The following is a 22,928-nucleotide window of genomic DNA, read 5'->3' on the forward strand; positions in this document are numbered from 1 at the left end:
GTTCATGGGTCGGGCCGGAGACATGTTGAGACAGCCCCATGGCCATCATGGAGGCCATGAAGTCCTGAGCCGCACCTGTCAGACCAGACTCGGCATGGAGATTGAAGTCCCCCAGGACCAACATCCTGGGGGTCCTCAACACCAGATCTGAGACGGTCTCCGTCAGCTCAGACAGGAAGACTGTTGGGCAGAAGGGTGCACAGTACACCAACAGAATCCCCAGTCTGTCTCGTTTGCCCAACACCAAGTAGAGGCACTCCAGCCCTTGTAAATTTTGCAATGAGAAGCTCATGATCTGAGCCACAGTCAGCTCCTTGTCTAGTTTTTACTGACTGTGTAGAGCTTCTCCATCTTTGGCTGCAGAGCACATAGTCAATCTGATTTCTGTGTTGACCGTCTATGTGTAGAGTCGTCTCTTCGGTTGTTGGAAAAGAGTGTTTGCTATGACCATTGTATTCTCTTGACAAAATTCTACCAGCCTGTGCCCTGCTTCATTTTGTACTCCAAGGCCAAACTTGCCTGTTATTCTGCTTATACTTTGGCTTCCTACTTTAGCATTCCAATCCCCCATGATGATAAGGACATCATTTTTGGGTGTTAATTCTAGAAGGTGTTGTAAACCTTCATAGAACCAGTCAACTTCAGCCTCTTCAGCACCAGTGGCCTGATAATAACTGCATTTGCTAAATGGCTTAAGAGCATGGCAGTAATCCAAATAAATAAGAGAGATGGCAGTCCCTGTTGAATAGTCCCCTGCACAACTCTGGAAGTAATGGCTGAAGTGGATTCAAATCCCATAGATACTTCTTTAGTTCTACAAGAGAGAAATTTAAAGAGGAGAACTGCAATGGCTTTGTATGGGAATGGTAAAGGAAACTCTCTTACAAGTGCAAAGCTAGAACAGCTGGATGACTCTAGTGTGTGAAAGCTTATACCACAATAAACTACACCCAATTTTATATACATGGAATTCTGTTTGTGCTACAGGATTCCACCACATGCTTCTCCCCACATGCACTCTAAGGGCTATTCAAGAGTATTTTCCAATCTTCCCCAGAACATAAGTTGGGGAGCATGGGGGAATGCAGGGGGAGGGGGAATCTATTTTGCCAACTGTTTTCACTGCATTGCCACTGGATGAACATCACTGCATGCAACCTTCAGTCTTTAAGATGCCCTAAAATGGTTCTTTGTTTTTATTCAGATTGTATAATCTGACACAATTGCAAGCTGAGGTTTATATGTATCTATGGCACCACTTCTACAATAAAGTTTGTAACAATTATTTCAGATTTTGCAATGCCTTTTCAGGAACTGGGCATGAAACTTAAAAAAAAAACCAAAAAAAACCTGTTTTGCTTTTTCCATCCATGGGGCCCTCAAAGTGACTCGCAAAAACATACAGGGCTGCAATTCCTTGGAAAGCATTTCTGGCTAGATAAACTCAATTGATTAATGGAAGGAAGAAAGGGGTTTACTTGAACACCATGGTCTCCTACATCAACCTCCAACTAACACTGAGTGTTTCCTAATATTTCCTTCCTAATGTTCAAGTGTTTCCTTGAGCACTCAAGCCTAGAAGTCTCCTTATTTTAAAGTAAAGCTGAAATTTCAGGATTCTGAGCAAGCCACCCAATTTCATGGAAGGGACTGTTGCTTTCTCTAAGGCAGGGGTCTCAAACTCAACTTACCTGGGGGCCGCTGGAAGTAGAGTCTGGGTGAGGCTGGGCTGCATCAAGTATTCCACCACCACGGTGGTGGTGGGCTGCTCATCCCGCGGCCGGCTCAGGCGCCACCGGTGCTTTGAAGGGCCCCTCCCCCGTGCCCCGCCTGTCCCGGCAATTGGCTCGCGGGCCACGAGTTTGAGACCCCTGCTCTAAGGTTTCCTAAAATCACCTGAAGTAAACCATAGACAGAGGATTGTGCTCCTGATAACTTATTCTGATTGATCTGGTTCAGGAATACGCTTAAAATGTGCACTCTGAATTTCCAGCATGCCAGACAGAGTTTTATAGATGTTAAGAAGTACCTGCAAAAGGATCTTATTGCCGTCAGGATCTTCAGTTTGCCATCTTCCCTCACTGATCAGGCTGCAGGGATTGGGAAGGACAGGGACAAGTTGCCCAATATCTTTCACTCGGAACTCCAGCACCGCCGACTCTGTGGGACTTGGGACTTGGCCCCTTGGGAGTTTCTTTAAAGAGAGCTGAATATCGATGTCCATATTGGAATAGAGAGGAAACACACAGAAGTCTGCCTTTGTCTGACAAACCCGTCTCTTCAGAATTAGCTCGTAGAATTTCACCATGCTGGCAAAGGTTTCATTCCAGCAGTAGATGGTGAAGCGTATTATTTCTTTTCCATAATGCACTGGACGGATGGCCCACAACAGAGTGCCCTGTGCCAAGGTGAAAAAGTCCTGGCTGCCTGGCATGTAAGGGAGGAAGTTTCCCCATACTTGCTCTGTGTGGTGGTAATGCCAGGGTGCCCTCTGGAAGGCCTCATGAAGCTGTAAGACTGGCTCTTCATCGTAGTCTTCTTGCAGAAAGAGAATTACAGCAAGGGCTGGCTGAGATGCTGCAGCCTTGCCAGGGTTCCTAAGCTTCTTTGGTACCCGCCTTTCTGAAACCTGGAAGAGTTGCAGATCTGGGTAGATCCATGCCAGCAGGTTATTGATGGTATGCTGCAGAGCACCGGATTCTCCTGAGTCTGCAATTATGTGTACACTGACAAGAACAGGATCGTGCACTTCCTCCCCAGAAAGTTCACCTTGAATGGAGAGGGGGAAAAGATCAGTTTTGTAAAAAGTTATTTCTGTTTTGGAATGTTTTTAGGAAGCAATTTAACATTAGGTAAACCCCCTCCCCCCAAAGTTAACCCCTGCTCCCACCCCTACCAATCATCATCATCTTCATCATCTGTACCAAGCTATCCTTGCCAGAAGTTTGGATCCCAAATGAAGAGCTCAGTCAGTGCCTGCCATCATACATGTCTCTGAACCAGACTAGACTAGAACCTGCATCTGTTGAGCCTGTTGTGAACATTTTAATTTTAATTCATGTAGCCAACATGTATTGAATAGGCTGAAAGAATAAGCCGATTCCAACTACCTTTACTGAGGAACTGGAAAGTTCAAGGAGAGGGAAGGGTGAAAATCCATCTTTCATAAAAATATGTCAAGGATTCTAAGAAACACCTCTTGGATCTCAGTATGTTTAGCCACTGGGACCAGCAGGGACAATTCCGTCCTCAAAATGTGCAGGTTTGCTTCGGCATGAATGGGCAAGTGGGGCTGTAGCTGCTGATCCTTCTGCCGCCCCCCCACTCACTGGGGCTGAAGGTCTGAAGCAAGACTTGATGCTGCCTTCAATTTCCAAGTGGTGAGGCAGCACCAGTTGCAGGTTTTGGAGGGCCCTTGGGCAAGAGTCCACCCTGGCTATGGAATGAACCCCCAAAAGGTGCCCTTGGTACCTACTGCACATGCATTTTGGCATCGGGTGAAAACCTTTATATTTTCCCAGTAATTTAAAAGTTTTAGTTTTAATATTGCATTGTATCCTGTACTGCTGCTATTCCTCTATGCTGATTCAGTTGTGATAGCTGTGGCTTTTGTTGCTTTGTGTTAATTTTTGTTGTTTGTGTGTGTTTTAACCTTTAACTGCCCAGAGAGCCTTGGCTATTGGGTCACATTAAAGCAAATAATAAAGGAAGGCTCTCTCCCAGTGCCCCACTCCTCCAGTGAGTCTACCTGTTCACTGCCATTGTCACCAGCTACCTTTGCTCTTCCTCCTGCTCCTCTTCCTCACTGTCACTTGCTTGCCTGAAAGCCAGAGGGCAAGCAGGCAGTGCTGACTACCAGTCCTCTTTCTTTGCACCCCACCCCTTGGGCCAGAGAGAACAAGCAAGTTGTAGGGGTGAAAAAGAGCAGCAGATCCAGGGGGCTCTTTCCAGTGGGCCCCAAGCAGGTGCCCAGCTATGCCTGCCCTTGACGCCACCCCTGGGTTCTGGATGGCACTGTGAGCTTATGTGCCACCAGCTTCCTGCTTCAGACCCTCTGCCTGCCTGAATGCATTGGGAGCAGCAGGACAAAATGGTTCATGAGAGCCATTTGGATAAAGGGGCAGGACACAAATCTAGTAAGTAAAAAAACTGTTGGAGACGGGTCAAAAGGGACAGGGCTGGTGATCCATGCTCTCCATGCTCTATTGATAGCTCCCATTATCCCCAGCCAATCCAAGCATGAGTAGGCTGTATCCACATGTTCACTGTGTGAAGGCCATGACCTTAAGTGGAAAAAAGCTAAATTCAGCAGAGCTGGACTGGACTGTCACTATAAAGGTTGAATAAGAATGGAGCCAAATGGATTCCCTTCCTTGTTTTTTAGGACTCAGGGGTACTTTTGAGAGCTGCCCACCCAGCCCGCACAACTCTCATGAAAGCAGCCATAGGGGGCCATCTCACAAAAACAATTAATTAATAACTGTACTCCACACCTTCGACCTCAAGCTAATCCTATTCTTCAGGCGACCTATACAGGCTCTTGCATATATTGTATATACTGAGATTCCAGGGTGTTCGCGTGTGTTTGTGTGCATGCTGTGAGTTCACTGGTTCTTTCCACGTGGGCAGCATCTCAGGCACAGTCCCTGATTTATGGGCACTGGCGGAGTGCTGAGGGCATGGTTGCTGCAGTGGTTATTTTTGCAAGCTATTTGTATTTTCTGCTTGTGTATTTTTCTCCTCCCAGCTGAACACACATTGGATATGGCAGCCACTCTACCAGGATGAAAATGTTTGCTCTGTTAGATAAAATGAATGGCTTCTGTGTCACCAAATGAGGGCTTTATTTTAATTTCTCTTTAGACAAAGGCAGTGGGAAAGCTACAGTTACAACTTCTCATGCTGACTTCGTTCATTCTGACCTCTGGCAAACTGTCAGCAGAGCAGAGCAGAGCAGAGCTCTTCCTGCACTGGCTTCAGGCTTCCTGCACCAATGGTTAATACTGCAGAAAACAGCACAGTCTTGATATGCCTTTTTTCAAAGTCCACAGTGTAGTTCTTGCTGTGTCTGTCCAACTACTGCAAGACTATATTTGTATAACAGCAGCGGATTTTTCAAAAGACAAAACACCTAAGCATGGGAAAGACAAAAGCACAGTTTTGGAAGGGTTGAGGGCCATTCTGCACAGGAGCTCTCTCTCATGCAGGGATCATTGCCATGCAGGAGAGATCAGGCACATGGACCAGGCAGCCCAAGCTTCCACAGACAAGGTTTGGGAAATTGTTTTGGTCACCATCGTGCCATTTAAACCCCTAGCCGGTCTATTGGCTTTTTAGAAACCTTTAGGAAGAAATGTCTTCATTGTCTTTTTCAACATCATCATCTACTGCAGGAGTGGGGAACCTCCCTCATTCTGATCACCAAACTCAATTTTTGAGATGCTCTTGGGCACTGTGCTCCAGTGGTGGGCAAGCCAAAGGCAAAGGGCCAAAAATATATAGAAAGACAAATAATAGCATATGAAAGCTTAACGCCTCTACTGTCAGCAACTGTCACAGGAAAGCCATTTCTACCTTTCAGATTGCTGGAAACCAGCAAATGTTTGGTGGTTGGGCAAGCGGGCAGAGCCTGGGCAAGTGGGAGAAGTGACCAGAGGACTCCCAGAAGGCTGGATTGGCATCTCAAGAGAGCTGGATCAGGGCCATGATTCTCCATCTATTGCGAACTAAGCCTGAGGTCACATTTGAAATTCTAGCCCTATTCAGTCATTCATAATCCAACAATGATCACCTAGGCTTGAATCTGGACCCCTCATAGTGGGCTATGACAAACTGTGAGAGTCAACAACCCTAAAGAAGTGAAACAATGTAAGATTCTACATCCACAGGCAAACCAGAGTTCAAAATCATTCCTCTTTTACATGGGATGGAGATTAAAAGAAAACATGGATAAAAGTGGGTGGCAGTGAGATTCCTGCCTGTCACTTTAGTGATCTGCCACAAACAGACAAGGCTTTGGCATGAAACAAATGTGTCATTCCCATCAGTATAATTTAAATCGTTTGCAACAATTAATTGTCTTTGCATGTCTTGGACATTTATTTCATGGTGTGAGTTGATGTTTTTGAATCCTGGACTGTCCAACTGAAGAAATTTGGGAAGCCTCTAAATCTGGCACACACGTTGAAGCTAAACTGGAAACCAATTTCATCTGACACAGTGGCTTCAGCAGTCTCACTGGGCTGCATGTAGGTCAGTAGGAAAGCCTCAGGTTAGATTGTCCTTTTGTGTTTGACTGCTGGAGCCACTTTGACATGTGTCACAACCACGGAAAGAAGGAAATCAAAAAGGAGACAGAAGCTACTTTTCAAAAAACAATGAAAGCACTCCAAAATGGAAATGACCCAATATATTTCCAACACAGACTGAATTTTCAATTATAGCACAACCACTTTCTCAAAGTATAAAAATAACTGAAAGAATAATAGTTAGAAAAGAGTACCTAAATAAATTTTTAAACCTCACAACTGTATAAAATAAAAGTATTATTCTTTGGGGCAGTGAAGGCTGGAGATATCAGTGCTAGTGGAACAGCGAATTCAAGCTCTAGCTTGAACTTTTTATTTATAATAAGTTTTATTCAAAATAACCCTAAAACAAAAGAAAACTAAAAACAACATCAATCATCAGAAACATCAGACCTGCTGGGTCAGCCCCTACATTTTTTTCTATTTATGATAACTTAAAAACATATTTAAATCTATATGAAGTCCCGTTTCTCTAGCCAATAATAAAAAGAGTCCCAAGTTTGATAGAAATCAGTATCTTCTTTCTCCTTCAATGACAAAGTCAGTCTATCCATTTCTGCACAGTCCAAGATATTTTTAAGGATCAGTTCATTGGTGGGTGGTTCTTCACTTTTCCAGTGTTGAGCAAATGCAATCCTCGCCGCAGTAATTACATGTAAAATCAAGTACATTTCTTGTTTACTAATATCAACAAGTATAATGCCTAATAAGAAAAGTTCAGGTTTAAAAGCTAAGGATTTTTGTAACATTTCCTCAAGCCATTTATGTATTTTAATCCAATACTTTTTCGCATTATCGCAAGTCCACCACATATGATAGAAAGTACTCAATTTATGTTTACATTTCCAACATCCATTTGACATATTTGGAAATATCTTAGCTAATCAGAGGTCTCTGAGGAGTCGCCAATGCCACCGTCTGGTCCAAAATTACTGGAGGAATTTCAATTATTGCGGCCCAATGATGTGGACAAGGTGCTTGGAAGAGTACGCCCCACCACTTGCCTATTGGATCCTTGCCCGTCTTGGTTAATAAATAACTCCAAGCACGGGATTGGGACCTGGATCTTGGAAGTGGTTAACGCTTCTCTGAGGGAGGGTCGAGTGCCTGCCCCTTTAAAGGAGGCGGTAATACGACCGGTCCTGAAGAAAGCGTCACTGGATCCAGAGATGGCCACTAACTATAGACCTGTGGCCAACATCCCGTTTCTGGGCAAGGTGTTGGAGCGAGTGGTGGCGGGACAACTCCAAGCACTCTTGGATGAAACTGATTATCTGGATCCTTTTCAGTCCGGCTTCAGACCCAGGTACAGTACTGAATCTGCCTTGGTCGCCCTGTACGACGACCTGTGCCGGAGAAGGACAGGGGGAGTACATCCCTGTTGGTTCTTCTGGACCTCTCGGCGGCTTTCGATACCATCGACCATGGTATCCTTCTGGATAGACTTGCGGGATTGGGGGTTGGAGGCACTGCTTTGCAGTGGTTCCGCTCCTATCTCGACGGTCGATTCCAGAAGGTAGTGCTGGGGGACCATGTCTCTACGTCATGGCAGCTATGCCATGGGGTACCACAGGGCTCCATTCTATCCCCTCTGCTATTTAACATCTATATGAAACCGCTGGGAGAGGTCATCAGGAGGTGTGGGCTGCGGAATCATCAATACGCTGATGATACCCAGCTTTACCTCTCATTCTCCACTAATCCAGGTGAGGCAGTGGCTGTGCTGAACCGGTGCTTGGCCGAGGTAAGGGAATGGATGAGGGCCAATAAACTGAAACTCAACCCAGACAAGACGGAGGTCCTGTTGGTTGGCGGATCGGGTTTCGGAGAGGGTGGATTTGACCTGGTCCTGAATGGTGCAACACTCCCTCTTAGGGATAAGGTCCGCAGCTTAGGAGTACTCCTCGACCCGGAGCTCTCTTTGGAAGCTCAGGTGACAGCGGTAGCGAGGAACGCCTTCCTTCAGCTTCGGCTGATTAATCAGCTGCGCCCCTACCTGGAGTACGACTGCCTGGCGACGGTGACACACGCGCTGGTGACTTCCCGCCTAGACTTCTGCAACGCGCTTTACGTGGGGCTTCCCCTGAAGACAGTCCGAACACTTCAATTGGTGCAAAATAGAGCTGCCAGGTTGCTGACGGGGACGGGGCGTTATGCTCACATGACTCCAGTCCTCCATCAGCTTCACTGGCTTCCCATTGAAGCCCGGGCCCAATTCAAGGTGTTGATTATGACCTACAAAGCCCTAAACGGCTTGGGTCCTGGCTACCTGAACGAGCGCTTACGTCCGTATATGCCCGACCGCCCTTTGAGATCTGCGGGAGAGTCCCTTCTCCGGGAACCCTCCATGAAAGAAATTAGGAGAGTAAGTACCCGGAGGAGGGCTTTCTCTGCGGTGGCGCCCAACCTATGGAATTCACTCCCCAAAGAGGTCCGCCTGGCACCGTCGTTACTGGTTTTTCGGCGCCAGGTAAAGACCTTTTTATTTAAACATCATTTCAATTGTTAAAACATATGATCTGGCCTGGGCAACTTCTTCTTCCTTCTCTTTCTCCTCCTATATTTTTATTTTATACTGATAATTTTAATTTTGTATTTGTAAATCAATGTATTTTTTTGTATTTTTATATTTAATGGTAATTTATTATGTACTATTGTATTTCAATGTATTTTATCATGTTGTAAGCCGCCCCGAGGTTTCGGCAAGGGGCGGCATAGAAATGTTATAATAATAATAATCATCATCATCATCATCATCTATTTGGTGACAGATACCATCTATAAAACATTTTATGCAGGTTTTCTTTATATGAAGTTGCTAATGTTATCTTATTTCTCTCCCACAGCTTTTGCCACTTTTCTAATTCAATATTATATCCAAAGTTTTGTGCCCACATTATCATAGTTTCCATAACCTGTTCATCTTCTATTCTCCTATCTAGTAAGAAATTATATAGTCTTTTAATCATTTTCTCATCTGATTTAAGCATCACCTGATCACATGCTGTTAAATCTTTATAAAAGCCCCACATTCTATAGTCTTTAGCATATCTCGATTGTATCTGCACCTTACACCACCAAGAAATATTAGATCCTTGTTCTTGTATTTCTTGATTCAATTTCAATCCTCCATCATTATCCAAAATGTCATCATATCTTACGATCCCTTCAAAGTTCAATGCATTTGGATATACAAGAGCTGCCAAAGGTGAAAGCCATCTTGGTAATTTAGTATACAATATTGTCTTTAACTTTTCCCACACCAACATTAATGATTTCCTAATACAGTGACTTAAAAAAGAGCCATGCACCTTAGCCTTTTCATACCACATATAAGCATGCCAACCCATTTGCAGATCATGCCCTTCAAGATACAAGATTCTCTTATTTCTTCAAGTTATCCATTCTTTTAGCCACGTTAAAACAGAAGGTTGGTAATACAGCATCCAATCAGGGAGACCAAAGCCCCCATTCTCTTTAGTTTTCTGGAGTATTTTTAGTTTAATCCTTGGTTTCTTCTTTCTCCATATAAATCTTGAGATTTGAGAATTTAAATTATCAAAAAAATTTCTATCAATTTTTATGGGAATCATTTGAAACAGAAACAAAAGCTGTGGTAATATATTCATTTTAGCTAGCGCTATTCTTCCCAGCAAGGATAATTGCAAATTAGCCCATTTTTCCAAATCACTCTTAATATCCTTAAATAGTTTATCATAATTGTCTTCTTTCAGAGTCGTACACCTAGCTGTAAGATAAATTCCCAAATATTTAACCTTTTTAACAATCTGAAAGTCTACTTGTTCCAGCAGAGTTTTTCTCTGCTCCTGTGTCAGATTTTTTACTAACAATTTCATCTTTTCTCTATTTATTTTCATCCCAGTAACTTCGCCATACTCTTCAATCCTTTGTAGGAGTGGGCATTGTTACTAAGGGTTCCTCCGTTATGAAAACTAGATCATCTGCAAATGCTTACAGTTTATAGCTTTCATCTCTGATTCTAGTACCTTTAATGTCCATATCGTCCCTGATATTTCTGTTTAACACTTCTAAGATCAATATAAACAACAGTGGTGATAGCAGTCATCCTTGTCTTGTACCCTTTTGTATATCTATAATATTTGTAAATTTCCCATTGATTATAATCCTAGCAGACTGCTTTTGATAGATGCTTGATACCGCATTAATGAACTTTTCACCAAACTCCATTTGCACTAGCTGTTGCTTCATAAATTGCCAATTAACATTGTCAAAAGCCTTCTGTGCATCCATGAATAATAGCGCCATTGGTTTTTCCATATGTATCTCATAATACTCTAAGATGTCCAGGATATTTCTCATGTTATTTCTCATTTGTCTTTTAGGTAAGAAACCATTTTGATCTGAGTGAATAAAGTCTGTTAGATACTTCTTCAATCTTTCTGCCATTATGGAGGCAAAAATTTCATAATCCACATTTAATAGTGATATAGGTCTATAATTCTGAATCTGTGTCAAGTCTGTGTCTTCTTTCGGTATTAATGTAATATTTGCCTCTGTCCAAATATTTGGTATTTTAGCATTTAACAATGCTGCATTACATATATCCTTAAGAAGCGTAGCAAAAATTCCTTCCAAGGATTTATAAAACTCTGCTGGTAGCCCATCCGGGCCAGGAATTTTGTCATTCTTTTGTCTCTTAATTGCCTCTATTACTTCTATGATTGTTACTTCTTGATTCAATACTTTTTGGTATTTCTCCGGTAACTTTGGCAGGTCTCACTTTTGGATATATTCTTTTACTTTCTCAGTTGAAATCTCATCATTCTGGTATAGCTTTGCAAAGAAATCTTCCGCTATTTTCCGCTGTAGGGTGCTGGGGGAAGTGGTCAGCTCAATGGAAGAGCACCTGTGGTACACGCAGGGCTCCCCAACTCAGTTAACCCCTTCATCTCCAACTGAAGGGATGTGAGAGTAGGTGACATGGAAGAAGACCTTCATCTGAGATGCTGCAGAGCTACTGCATGCCAGGGCAGGTTCTACTAGGGTAGATAGATACATCCTTTGACCTAGAGCAAGGCAGCTTCTTACATTACTTTTCATGAAAGTAGCTTGGTGGATGTAGGAGACTAGGACATCCTGAGCACCCCACAGTCAGGCATGGCTTCTGATGCCTAAGGAGGTGCAGCAACATCTCCAGGGCCGGATCCCCACACAGTTGCCCTTGAAAGGCTTCTGTGTAGTGGGTAGCCAGCACAGCAGAAGCAGCAGTGTCTCTAAAACAGAGATGCATCCTTGGTATTGGATACTTGCCATAAGTGAACAAAGACACCTACAGGCATGTTTGCTGAGGAGCATCAGCACCACTGGGGTTGATGCTCCTCAACAAGGAAGTGCAGGGGCAGGGAAGTTCCTACAGACACTCAGCCCCTACAGCACCTATACGACATCTACTGGACTCTTTTCCATCATCTCAGGTAATGCTTAATGTCAGCCTCTAAAAGCAATGCATATCTTGATGCAAGTAAAGCCTGTATTTAAATCAGCTTCTCAGGTTCAGGGTTGCCTATAACAATCTGCACAGGGGCATCCTTTCCTACTAAATAATGTCCCTTCCTTTCCTGAAGCACACCTTCTGGTATGCTAGGGTGTGAACGAGCTTCCTACATCAAGGCTCTTCCCAACTAGCATTCTGCCTTTCCCAGTACAGTGTCCTCCAGGTATTCTGGGCTGGAATTCCAAGGCTTCTTAGCCTTGGAGTCACCCAGCATCCTTCATGCAGTGCATTTCAGCAGCTTTCCCAGACCTGCTGCCTTTCAAACCTCAGTTCCTCATCAGAGCCAGCCAGGAAAAGAAGTGGCTGTATCCAAGCTTTGTAACTTCCTGCCAAGAGAAGCTTCCTATTTGTTGTCCTTCTGCCAGCAGGCAAATATATTCTAATTCAAGTAGACTTGTGGCATCTAAACTGATCTGTTGCTTTTATTCTTTTTTTGTTGCACTATTTGTGTTTTATGGGGGTTTTAATTATATTTTTATTTTAAATGTTGTTGTTTAACACTTCACATGCTATTTCTTTCCAGAAAGACAGGGTAAAAATAAGTAAATGAAGGGCATGAAATTGGGGAAGGCTACCTCATAGCAGAAGAAAGAAAAGATTCTCACTTGGAAGTGGCTAGAAAATACTGGAGTCCTTCCTTCCTCTTTCCTTTAAATATCTTGCTTGAAAAAACCCTAACCAAAGTTTCACACATCCTACTGAAGCACCAGTAGGCAGAAAAACAAAATTATACTCACTGATAGAAGACGACACACAGCTATACTCCAACCTGTAGTATGAAAGACATACATTCATCACCATGGCTCTTCATAAGAGATTACTAAACAATTTATTACATTATGTTATGTTCTTGTGTGCCAGACTGTCCCTGGAGAGACGTCACTCAACCATGAAGCTTATCACATCCAGATTCCTCAGTCTAACCTACCTCACAAGAGTCTTGCGAAGATACAATGGCTGGGCAAATCACATGTGTCACCTTGCCCTTCTTGGTGAGCTGGGATATTAAGGTAATAATACGTACAAGAAAAACAATTCTCCACTGGGCAAGTAAAAGTGACAAACAGCAGAAGGCACAACGCTAAATAGGGTGAAGCAAGATTTTCAACTTGTTGAGGCACACTTTTAAACTGTTTGCATGAGAGGAGCCCAGTTTTTAAGCTCATAACTGAATTATATACAAATCACAAATTCCTGCGCAATTGAATAGTTCTTCCTGTTTAAGCCTTATTGCATTTTGCTGCATAAATATTGACTTATACATATGGCACCAAAAGGCTGCTTTGGGTTGTAAGATTGTCAAAACTTGGATGACATTTGCATGCCCACCCAATGCATATGTGACTGTATCCTCCATGTGCACACTTGAATGATGCACATACATACACACACTCACTCACTGGAATAAGCTATATGATTCAGTGTTATATGGAGAACATCCATACACATATATCTGCATCTTTGCAATAAATTCACCACAGAAACAAAAATGGCTGGGCAGATCATACATGTGCCACTGGTTAAGGTGTGGGACCAGAACTCAGGAAATTTGGGTTCTAGTTCCCACTCAGTCATGAAGCTCACAAGGTGACTTTGGGTCATTCACAGCCTAACGTACCTCACAGGATTATTGTTGCTGTGAGGATAAAATGGAGAGCATGAGACCCTTGCAAGCTTCCTTGCTTTCCTTGCAGGAGGAAGAAAGAAGGGGTATATATGCAATGCAATAAGGCTTAAACAGGAAGGCTTAAACAGGAATGCTAATAAGTAGGTATGCACCCTGCTAAGTCAGGTTGCAATATGGAATAATCCTTAAATTTCTGAGGCACATAAAACTGACTGTATTTTCAAATGTTGGGCGCATAGAGCTATAGTGAACATGGCAATTCTCATCACCAGCAGACATGACCAGCCCTCTTTGGATCCTCCCTGAAGCATTTTATAGGAGCAAGAAGCCCCAGGAAGGCTGAAATGTTCCATTCTGTTCTGGAGGGCCCCTCCAACTCTTGGGAGCAGCTTTTGAGGGCTGGGGGCCTTAAAGAGACATGGCAAGTGTGCCAAAAATCATGTACCCTCCCTTGCGTGAATGGGACACTTTCTGCTTAGGTAAATGCACCACAGGGTGCTACCCAGTCTTTTTTGGTTTTGAAAACTCTGTATATGTGAGATGGACAGAACACTATAAGGTATAGCTAGATACAATATGCTGGTTTTGTTAGTTTCATATTCAGATATGGTATCTGTTCAAGTGCCCTGAAGAAGAGAATAGCTGCGAACTCATATGATGCTACACTGTTTAATTCCTGACTTTCCTGAGATTTTGTCCCCGCTTTTTTTTCCAGAGCCCAGAGCTCCTTGTCTACACCTTTCTTTCCAAGACCAAGGCCAAGTTCCGTGTAAACCGGTGCGACAGAAGTCCACCACGCGCCTCTTTTGGGGGGACTTAGTGGGCGAGGGAACTGGGGGAGGGGTCCTGGGACAGAGGGGGGGAGGAGAAGCCGCGCAGGGGGAGTCTGCTGGGAGCTGGCGAAACCAGCGGGGAGGGGGCTGCTTAGCCGTTCAGCGACCCCTTCGCCCCCGCGCTCTGTAAGTTCCTCGGGGCTGCCCTTCGGGGACCCGGCCGAGGCACCGCGCCCTGTCCGAAGCGGACACGGGCTTCGGCGAACAGCGGAGCCCCCAAGGCACCGATCCGCGAAAGACCAGCGAAGGGGCTGCGGTGGCGAGCGAAAGCGCCCCGCGGCGATCCCTGTCGGCCTGCGCGGGCCACTCACCCGCCCGTCTCGGCGCCCGAATTCGTGTCTCGATGCTGGACGCGGCTGGCCCCCTTGCGGTACATGACGCTGCTGCCCTCCCGCCGCCGCCGCCGCTGCTCTCAGGGACCGATCGGGCGATAGAGGGCGGGAGAGCAGTGGGCGGGGCGGGCCCGCCTCTGGGCGTGAGATCCGCCGTCCTTCCTCTGCGCGGGGAGACTCGCCCGGGCGCCCTCGAGGTCTTTCCCATGAGCAGCGCGGAGCTGGCGCGGCCGTGTGGAGCGGGCGGACTTCTTCCAGGCGTGCGGCATTGCTGAATTTGCCTCGCAGCACGCTAACTGAAAAATGCACCAGCGGAGCTCCCGCTCTCCACCTCCGGTCCGTGTACATTTTGCCTGTCCGTTCGCGTCGTCTCTTCCCCTAATCTGAGGCCGAGAAAGCCGTTTCAGCACGGGGGAGCAACGTATTTATTTGTGGGATGCTTAGTTATGAAACGTCAACACCAATTAATATACTTTCGCATGCCATAAGGAAATCACAAGTACTTCAATACAGTAAAACGAAGTAATGGTTTTCCTCAGAGCCCAGTGCGGCCAACAACCTGTACAAAACACAATGCACCATGTAAGCAATATTAAAAGAATGACTCTAAAATCCAAATAAAATGCAGTAAAACAATCGACACCATGAGTCAGTCAATCGGTGCTCCTTGCACTCCTATGTTTGCTTTGTTGCACTGAAAACCGTTGCAACAGGTTTATTTAGATTCGGAAAGGAAAATTGCTCATTGAGGGCACTAACCAGAATGTGCCCAGATTACAAGGATCAGCCAAGACAGAGCCATAACCAGAGTGGTGGATGACTTTTTTTTTTTTAATTTAGTTATTATTTCGAATTGAATGCGCTATGCCCATATCTGATCTCTCTGCATTGCTCACAATAGCTAACTGCCTTTAGTAAGGATAGCTGGAAAAGCCAAAGGATATGCTCCTTTAAAAAAATGGAACGGGGGGTGGGGAAGGACAACATATTTAATACATCAATCAAATCCCAATAATTATTACAAGATAAAATGCAGAGTTTTATCTTTTCACTGAAAAGGGATGAAGAAGTATTGCATGGAATTGCTATGCAACCCAGAGAAAATATTCCAATTGATACAAGAAGCAGTGCTGTGGAGAGGACAGGAAATAACATCAGTCAATTTATCTAACAATTTAACAGAAGGCTTCATGGTTAGTAACTCCAAGATTTTGAGCTACTGGGGATAAGCACACAAATGCCTATGATATGCTTTTCAAATAAGAAGCAATAATGGGTTCTATAGGGAAATGTTTTCTTCAACTAGAAATGTGCAACTTTGGTCTACAGTGCCCATCAGGCCAAGCCAGCAAAGCTAATGATGAAGGATGATGGGAATTATGGGCCAAATTTTTTGGAGAGCCAAAAGTGGCCCACTGCTGATCTAAATATTCCCAGTTAACTTTGCTCTTTCCTCATATGCTATATGTTCCATGCAGGCATAAAAAGATGTTTGAGGTTTCTACACATCCCCACTACAAGAGACCAACAGGGGGAAAACATCTTTACTGAAAGGGAAGATTCTTCTAAGGGAAGATGCTTCTGACTCAGGTCTGTACATTCCCTGTGTGGAATTGCAAAGAAAGCATGAAAGAAGACCAGCATTGCCCTTAAAGTTCCCAGGCATATTTATTTTGTGAAGTTTTATTTGGATATGTCTTAAAGAAATGTACCTTACTTTTTTTCCTGCTATGGAGAATTTAAATCAAAAGTTATTAAAACTATTGTGGATGTGTAACCATTTGAACAAGAATATGAGCACTGTAATAACTGTGCATCTTTAGTGATTCTTTTAATTCTGAGATTAGTCCTGGTTGCTTTGGACGTTTTGCAAAGCTAGATATTCATGGCAGTTTGGCAGAAATCATAGCTCACAGAGGAATATTACTAACACATACTGCCATAACCATGTCGGATGTGAACAGCTGTTATGAGTGAACAAGATGTAAGAGTTGCCTTTTCAAAGACAGTAATCTTATATGCCATGAAATATTTAAGTAGTTCACTTGATCAATTCCCCTCCACCTCTTGTGAGAAGTCTGAGGTTATGGGTTAAACAGCTCTACGTTCATCTTATGTCTTTGAGTTAAGAATCTGGAAATATCTCTTCAAATATGTTTGTGGACATGATGCAAATTTACATGCAGTTCTGAAATAAAGGAATTGTTTTTACACTTCTGTAGTCAGCCTTGATCAAGCACTCTTGCTGTCCAAGGCAGGAGAGACACAAGCTGCTGCAACATGCCCCTTCCTGTCAAATCATGTTTGAAAAATATCTTTATTAGAGAAGTGTGTTTGGGAGCACAGTCTTATTTGATGGCCAGTATCCCATGCTCACGCTTTCATACTGAGTGAAATGGATCCAGATACCCTAGTCCACTTTTAACAATGATGTGCTATCAGATAACTGTAACAATCTCTGTTGCCATAGCACAGAAAACAAAATCCCTCAAACAGTGGTTGAACTGCTGCCTCTTTCTGCAAGGTGTTTATTGAAATGCAGTTGAGGTGAGCAGTTGAAATGCAGGGGTGGTGCAGTTGGTTTGTTGGCATCTTTTAATTTAGTCTTATGAAATGCTCAGCTGTGTCCAACCATCTCTCATTACCTCTTAAGCAAATGGTTTTTCACTTTATTCTTTATTTATAAGGGTAGTTCGGTACTATGGTCAGCACAAGGAAGGCCATAAACTCTGCAACTGTTAAGTAAAATGCTGGTGTGTTAAAAGGGCAGATATGACTGAGGAGATTTGAAGCATTTCATCATCGGCAATCATCTGAAATAAATGAATATCTCTACCAGAAGAAGGCTGAAGTAGCAATAAACTGGATTCTAATTACAAAGTACAACTGGCCAATTTTTTCTTTCCACTATGGGCAAAAACCATGCACTGAAAGAGAGCCCTAAATGAGGATTAAAAATAAATGGAGAAAGTGAAGAAGGAGTTGCATTATGTTCAGAAAGATACACTCAATATTTCATCCCAGCTCGCCCAGGAGAAGCCTGTCCAATGGGATCCCTACTTACAATGGCTCTGCGGTCCGGTTGATCCGGAGCACCTCGATGTATGTTCTGGGAGGTGAGGAGCATAACTTCAGTGAGCCTTTAAAAAAAAGCAAAAGTACCACCAGCCTAGATTCAACTGCCTGCTTCCAGCTGAAGGAGGATGAAAAAGCATGGATGTATGCAAAGACCCAAGACTGTTTGCAGTACTTACAGGATTTGTTAGCTTTGCGGAAAAAATATCTGGCGGGCATAAAAGATTTGAAATCCATAAACAGAGCACCTGAAATTTCTCCTGTGTCTACAAAAACTTCCAAGACAAGAAAAAAGCCACCAGCCCCATCACCTTCTCTGCAGTCTTCCAAGGTAAGGAATATTTCATCCCGTGCTTAAGAAAACCTTCTTAAAATGAGTTTCATAACAATGTACATATGTGGAGACACCTGCAAAGCATATCCACATAAGTCTATGCCATAACAAAGATTAGTCTTCATTGTTTTTGAAACAACAGGTTAATACGGTTACCCATCTGTAAAATGTTTTTTGTTAATTTGAATTAACTTTTTTGGCTCTGTTTCCCATTCAAGTTGCTCTCAAGTTGCTCTTCAAGTTGCTCTCTGAGATGAGATATCTATATTCATCTCAGATATAGTGAAAATAGAGGGACCCCCCTCCCATTCACCTCTTACTTGGTCACACACACTGCCCAATCATACACATTCATAAAAGTGGCCTCTTAGTTTCTGTGTAGCCCATTTACTCAAGCTAGGAAGATCTCTCTAGGTCTAGTGCAGTGAGAGCACCTAGACTGGTGGAAGGGCAGCCTTTTCTTCTTTGCTTTAACACCTCTGGAATGTGGAACTTTGTCAGCAGCCCATACAGTGACTGGTGAGTTCTAATTTCAGGCAATTGAGGCCATGCCTTTCCAGTGAGCAGTTGGGGAGCTTCAGGAACTGTGTTTAATGGAGTACTTGCCTTTTTCTTTTTTTCTTTTTGACAAGTCCCTTTTATCTTTTGACAAGTCGACCGAACCATTATTTTTCTACAAATGTATGCATTCTGTGGTTCAGTTTGCACTTCTAATGGACCATCCAAAACTGGCTTTGGCTTCACAAAAAAGAACGTTCTCCAGTAGATCAAGTCACATACTCCTTTAGCTGCATCAGTGCCAACACAGATTTGAAGTGCTGCAGCCCACAATGGAATCTTATGCAAGTGAAAGGATACTTGCATACTACTTATGCTCAGTAGAGGCACAGGTCCCCACTCCAATGCTGGCTTGTGCAGGATTACACTCTAACTGCAGGCAGTGAAAGGCAGGGAATGAGATGCCCCATGTAACCACTGAAACCCATAGAAAGCCCTCATCTACAAAGACAAAGCACGGGACTGATCCCATGCAGGAGACTGTGGATTCTCTCTCACACACTCACACACAGCTGTCAACTTCAATAAAGCCTCTGCATGTCACAGCTTGCTAGGAAAGGAGGAAAGAAAAGTGCAGTGGGGGCTGATTTTTTCCTGCATGAGTGTCGGGTCGCATGGCCAGCAGGAGGGCAAGAATTGTGCCTTCCCAGTGGTCATGGGATCCTGCCACTGTGGCTCATAGACAGGACCTTTGGGACTTTATGCTTTGCTCCCAAGTGCTTGAGCACCTGGTAAACTTTAGCAATAATATTAATTTGCAAAATGGATTTTGTGTCAAATTTGCATTTGAGGCGCTTAAATTTATGTAAGTCTCAGTGTGGTACAGAGACTGCATTCACAGATAAGTGCATAGGATAACAGCTTCTGCTCCTTCTCCTGTTTACTCAGTGTGAATAGCTCTTTTAAAGGCAATTCTGGCTAAAGTTATTCTGCTAGATGCATCACTTTGCATGGACCTGAAGCTGGTCTATATACTCAAGCAAAATATCATACTGTGAAGCCCTCCTGGGATTTTATCCCTTCAGATTTTTTTCTTCCTGACTAGAGAACAAACATGGGAAGCAGCCCTGATCTGTCCAGGATGGTCTTAAGTGGGAGGAAAAATATAACTTTAACAGCCTGCTGACAACAATTGCATAGAATGTGCTCTTCCTAATATGGAAATGCTGTGATGGGAAGATTTAGCTATTCCATTTCTCCCTGTACTGCAGTTGTTAAAGGTGCAGGGGAGTCTGGGGAAAAAAGAGGTGGCAGCCACAGATATTAAGTTGCATCAGAGGTACTTTGAGAAATGGTTCATTAAAACAACAAGGACCAGATGGCAAACAACAACAACAAATCCTCAATCAACATACTTCAGGGCAGAAAAGCATTTGAAAATCTAAGAGAACCCAGGACCCATGATCTCCGTAACATCTGCATCCAGTGTTAGTAAATACAACATTGTTTGACTGAATTCAGCTGAGCACTTTCCCAACATTGCTCAGTGTTTTGTGTCATGGACATGATGAGCCTGTCAAGATGAGCTTTGTTGTATTCATTCTGCGTACCATGAATATATACAAGGATGAAAACAAAGGGGACAATCCAGTGTCTTATCACTTGGTTTTCTTCTCTGCTGCAGGTAGCACGTGGTGCATGGATGCTCCCTTCCCATCTCTACTGCTCCTTCCCCCTCTGCCAGACACAAAGTGCATGCTTGTGCATCCCATGTGTGTGTGTGTGTTAGAGAGAGAGAGAGAGTTTTTAAAAATTTCCACTGCTTGACCAAAATCAGTTCCTCAAAGCTGCTTACAAACAAATAAAAATGACAAGATAAACTAAAACACCAAACCAACATACGAAGTATATAAAATAACAGAATAAAAAGCAAAGATAAACCAGCAGCAAAGGGTTCAAGGAACAATTCAGTCAATGACCAAACATCTCTCAAATTACACATTTTGATCCTTCAAGAGACACATAATTTGCTTGCATGAATATTGGATTGTACTTTATAACTACAAAGCCAGTTTTAGTCCCATGGAACTGCTGTCATGTCATCCTTTTCAACAGACCTCAACCGAGAGGAAAGTCTCACAGCTCAATTCAGATGTTATCGAGGCAATAGCTTATTTTGACTCAATTATCGCAGAGCTGGATGCAGAAAGGCATCGGAAGATAGTTGTGAGGGATCATTGGCATGCAGATGTCGATTTTGAGGGTAAGTATTTGGCCGTATGCCTCAACTCTGGATGAATCCCAAACCAAGTCAGGAATACTCAGGTCGACTCAGGAGATGCCTCAGTCAAAGCAGACCAGTTCCTATCTCAACACCCATGAAGATCCGAGATACAGAGATACACACCATGTGACCCCCAATGCATTCTCCCCCAAGCTCTTCTCAGAGGGGAAACACCAGAGTGGGGGGGGGAGAGGAGAGGAGAAGAGGAGAGAGAGAAATAGTTCTGTGTTGGCAGTTCTGGCTTCCAATCACAATGAACAGTTTTTACCAAGGCCCTCCAATCCCAGTGCTTTGGGGAAGGAATGCTGCAGTATTGCAGGACTGATCCAGTGTTCAGTGCTCTTTGTTAGTCCTCTTTCCCAGGAGAAGGAATGATAAAAGAGACTGAGGGATCTGGAACAGTGTAGCTTTGCATGCTTGCTTTGAAACTGCTTCACATTCTAGTCCTTCTGCTTCTGCCGCTGTATGTTCCACATTGATCACCACCAGTGCCCCCATCCCTCTGCACTTTCTGTGACTTTGGTGCCAATTGCTGCATTTAGTATGAATACCTACAGGGAAAAGGTCTAAAGGGATGGGGTGGTAGGGTCATAAATTTACACATAAATGCTTATGAATTTTCATGTCAACTTGACTAGTGTAGCCTGTTCACATACAGATTTTAATTGCCAGCAAAAATATTTAAATGCAGGCCTCTATTATATAATAAATAGCAGTGGCAAGGCATGGTGAATTCAGTTTTGAGAAAGAGTTAAGTGTGAAAACAGCCCTAAAATACTGTTTTTCCTTGTACAATTTTAGACCTGGATTTACAGGATGTTTTGTGATGTAGACTGGGTTGCAGGTTCTGCTATGATTCAATATTTAACCAGCATCAGCTTAGGCCTGGTTTCTCAGGGAAGCAAAATGTCAGCACCTTAGAAAGTTCAAAGTGGTGCTGGGTCTGTAAAGCAAGCAGGCTTGTCCTTATGTTGCTCCAACAAGAAGCAGATCTAGACTGAGACTGCATTCAGACAACACAGGAAACCATGGTGAGGGTTTTTTGTTTGTTTGTTTTTTTACTGTTGTTGGTCTATCATGTTGTCTGAATCCAATCATGGTATTTCACCATGGTAAGAGGTCTTTAGAAACCATGATAAGAAACAATGGCTTGTTCTGTGATTTCTCTGTACTACCATGTCATGTTGTCTGAACCCAGGATCATGCTTTCCACAGTCCTGGTATACAGAATTGTCTGGAAAAGGTAACTGCTCCAGGAGCTGCCCTATGTGTGACCAGTGAAGCAGACAACATAGGAAGGGATGTACTTTGAATTTCAGGCGCAGCAGCTGATGGGACACAGTGTGAGGACTGAATGGAGAGGATGGAAACCCCAATTAAGTAGAAACCACTTGATTGACCATCAGGTAGCTCATGGTAAAAAATAGCAAACCCTGGTAACCATGCAGGATTGCTTGTCATGTTGGTGTGAATATAGCCTGAAACTGAAGCAAGTAGTTGCCTGTCTTTGGGCTGGTTGGCTCTGCTTCCACACTGACCAAAGCTTTGTCTCTTAAAGGGCCTGTTTTAGCTACCTCAAGCTGCAAGAAAATAGCTGTAGCATGCAAGCATGCTGAGGGCTGAAGTTCCCAGAGTCCAAAAATGTCAAGGCAGCCCCTGAGATCTTTCCAGAGAATGAGATCCTGAGGAGATGGAGACATCCTCTTGTCTATCTGTGGACAAATCCTCTTTGTGATTTTTTAACTGGGAAGCCCCCTTGGGGGACAAGGGACCAGGATTCTCTGAGGAAGTGGGCTTAGGATCCTCATCAATGACACTACAATGTTAAAAATTCACACTTTGGTTCCTTATTTCAGTTGTTACTAGCTCAAGAGAACACAGCTTACATTCCAACTGGATTCTTCGTGCCCCTCGGAGACATTCCAAAGATGCTGTCCAAGGAGCTAAGACAACATGCCAATTGGAAGGAAACAGCCAGGGAAGAACCATCAGCTCTAGAAAGAAGCTGCAAAGATATCCAATGTATCTACCAAAAGCTGTGGAGGGAGCCTTCAATACTTTGAAATTTAAACCCAAAATATGCCCAAAAGGACAGCTGTGA

General features: G+C 43.6%; 2 protein-coding genes across 2 annotated transcripts in view; one reads left to right on the forward strand and one right to left on the reverse strand.

Annotated features, from left to right (window-relative positions):
* Positions 1 to 14,680, reverse strand: part of FAM124A (family with sequence similarity 124 member A) — a 35,804-nt gene extending 21,124 nt beyond the window's left edge. Inside the window, exons 1-3 of the mRNA XM_044444202.1 lie at positions 14,616 to 14,680; positions 14,247 to 14,317; positions 2,030 to 2,769 (exon numbers count right to left, since the gene is read on the reverse strand). Of these exons, the coding sequence (XP_044300137.1) occupies positions 2,030 to 2,769; positions 14,247 to 14,317; positions 14,616 to 14,680 (876 nt within the window). The remainder of the gene's footprint in view (positions 1 to 2,029; positions 2,770 to 14,246; positions 14,318 to 14,615) is intronic.
* A 2,927-nt stretch (positions 14,681 to 17,607) lies between these two features.
* Positions 17,608 to 22,928, forward strand: CUNH13orf42 (chromosome unknown C13orf42 homolog). The gene is made up of 3 exons (XM_044444203.1): positions 17,608 to 18,042; positions 20,659 to 20,806; positions 22,684 to 22,928. The coding sequence occupies exons 1-3, from the start codon at positions 17,626 to 17,628 to the stop codon at positions 22,926 to 22,928; spliced, it is 810 nt and encodes a 269-aa protein (XP_044300138.1). The 5' UTR covers positions 17,608 to 17,625.

This window comes from Varanus komodoensis, unplaced genomic scaffold, assembly GCF_004798865.1.
Source record: "Varanus komodoensis strain SLA01 unplaced genomic scaffold, ASM479886v1 scaffold44_3, whole genome shotgun sequence".
In the NCBI taxonomy this organism is placed as follows: Eukaryota; Metazoa; Chordata; class Lepidosauria; order Squamata; family Varanidae; genus Varanus; species Varanus komodoensis.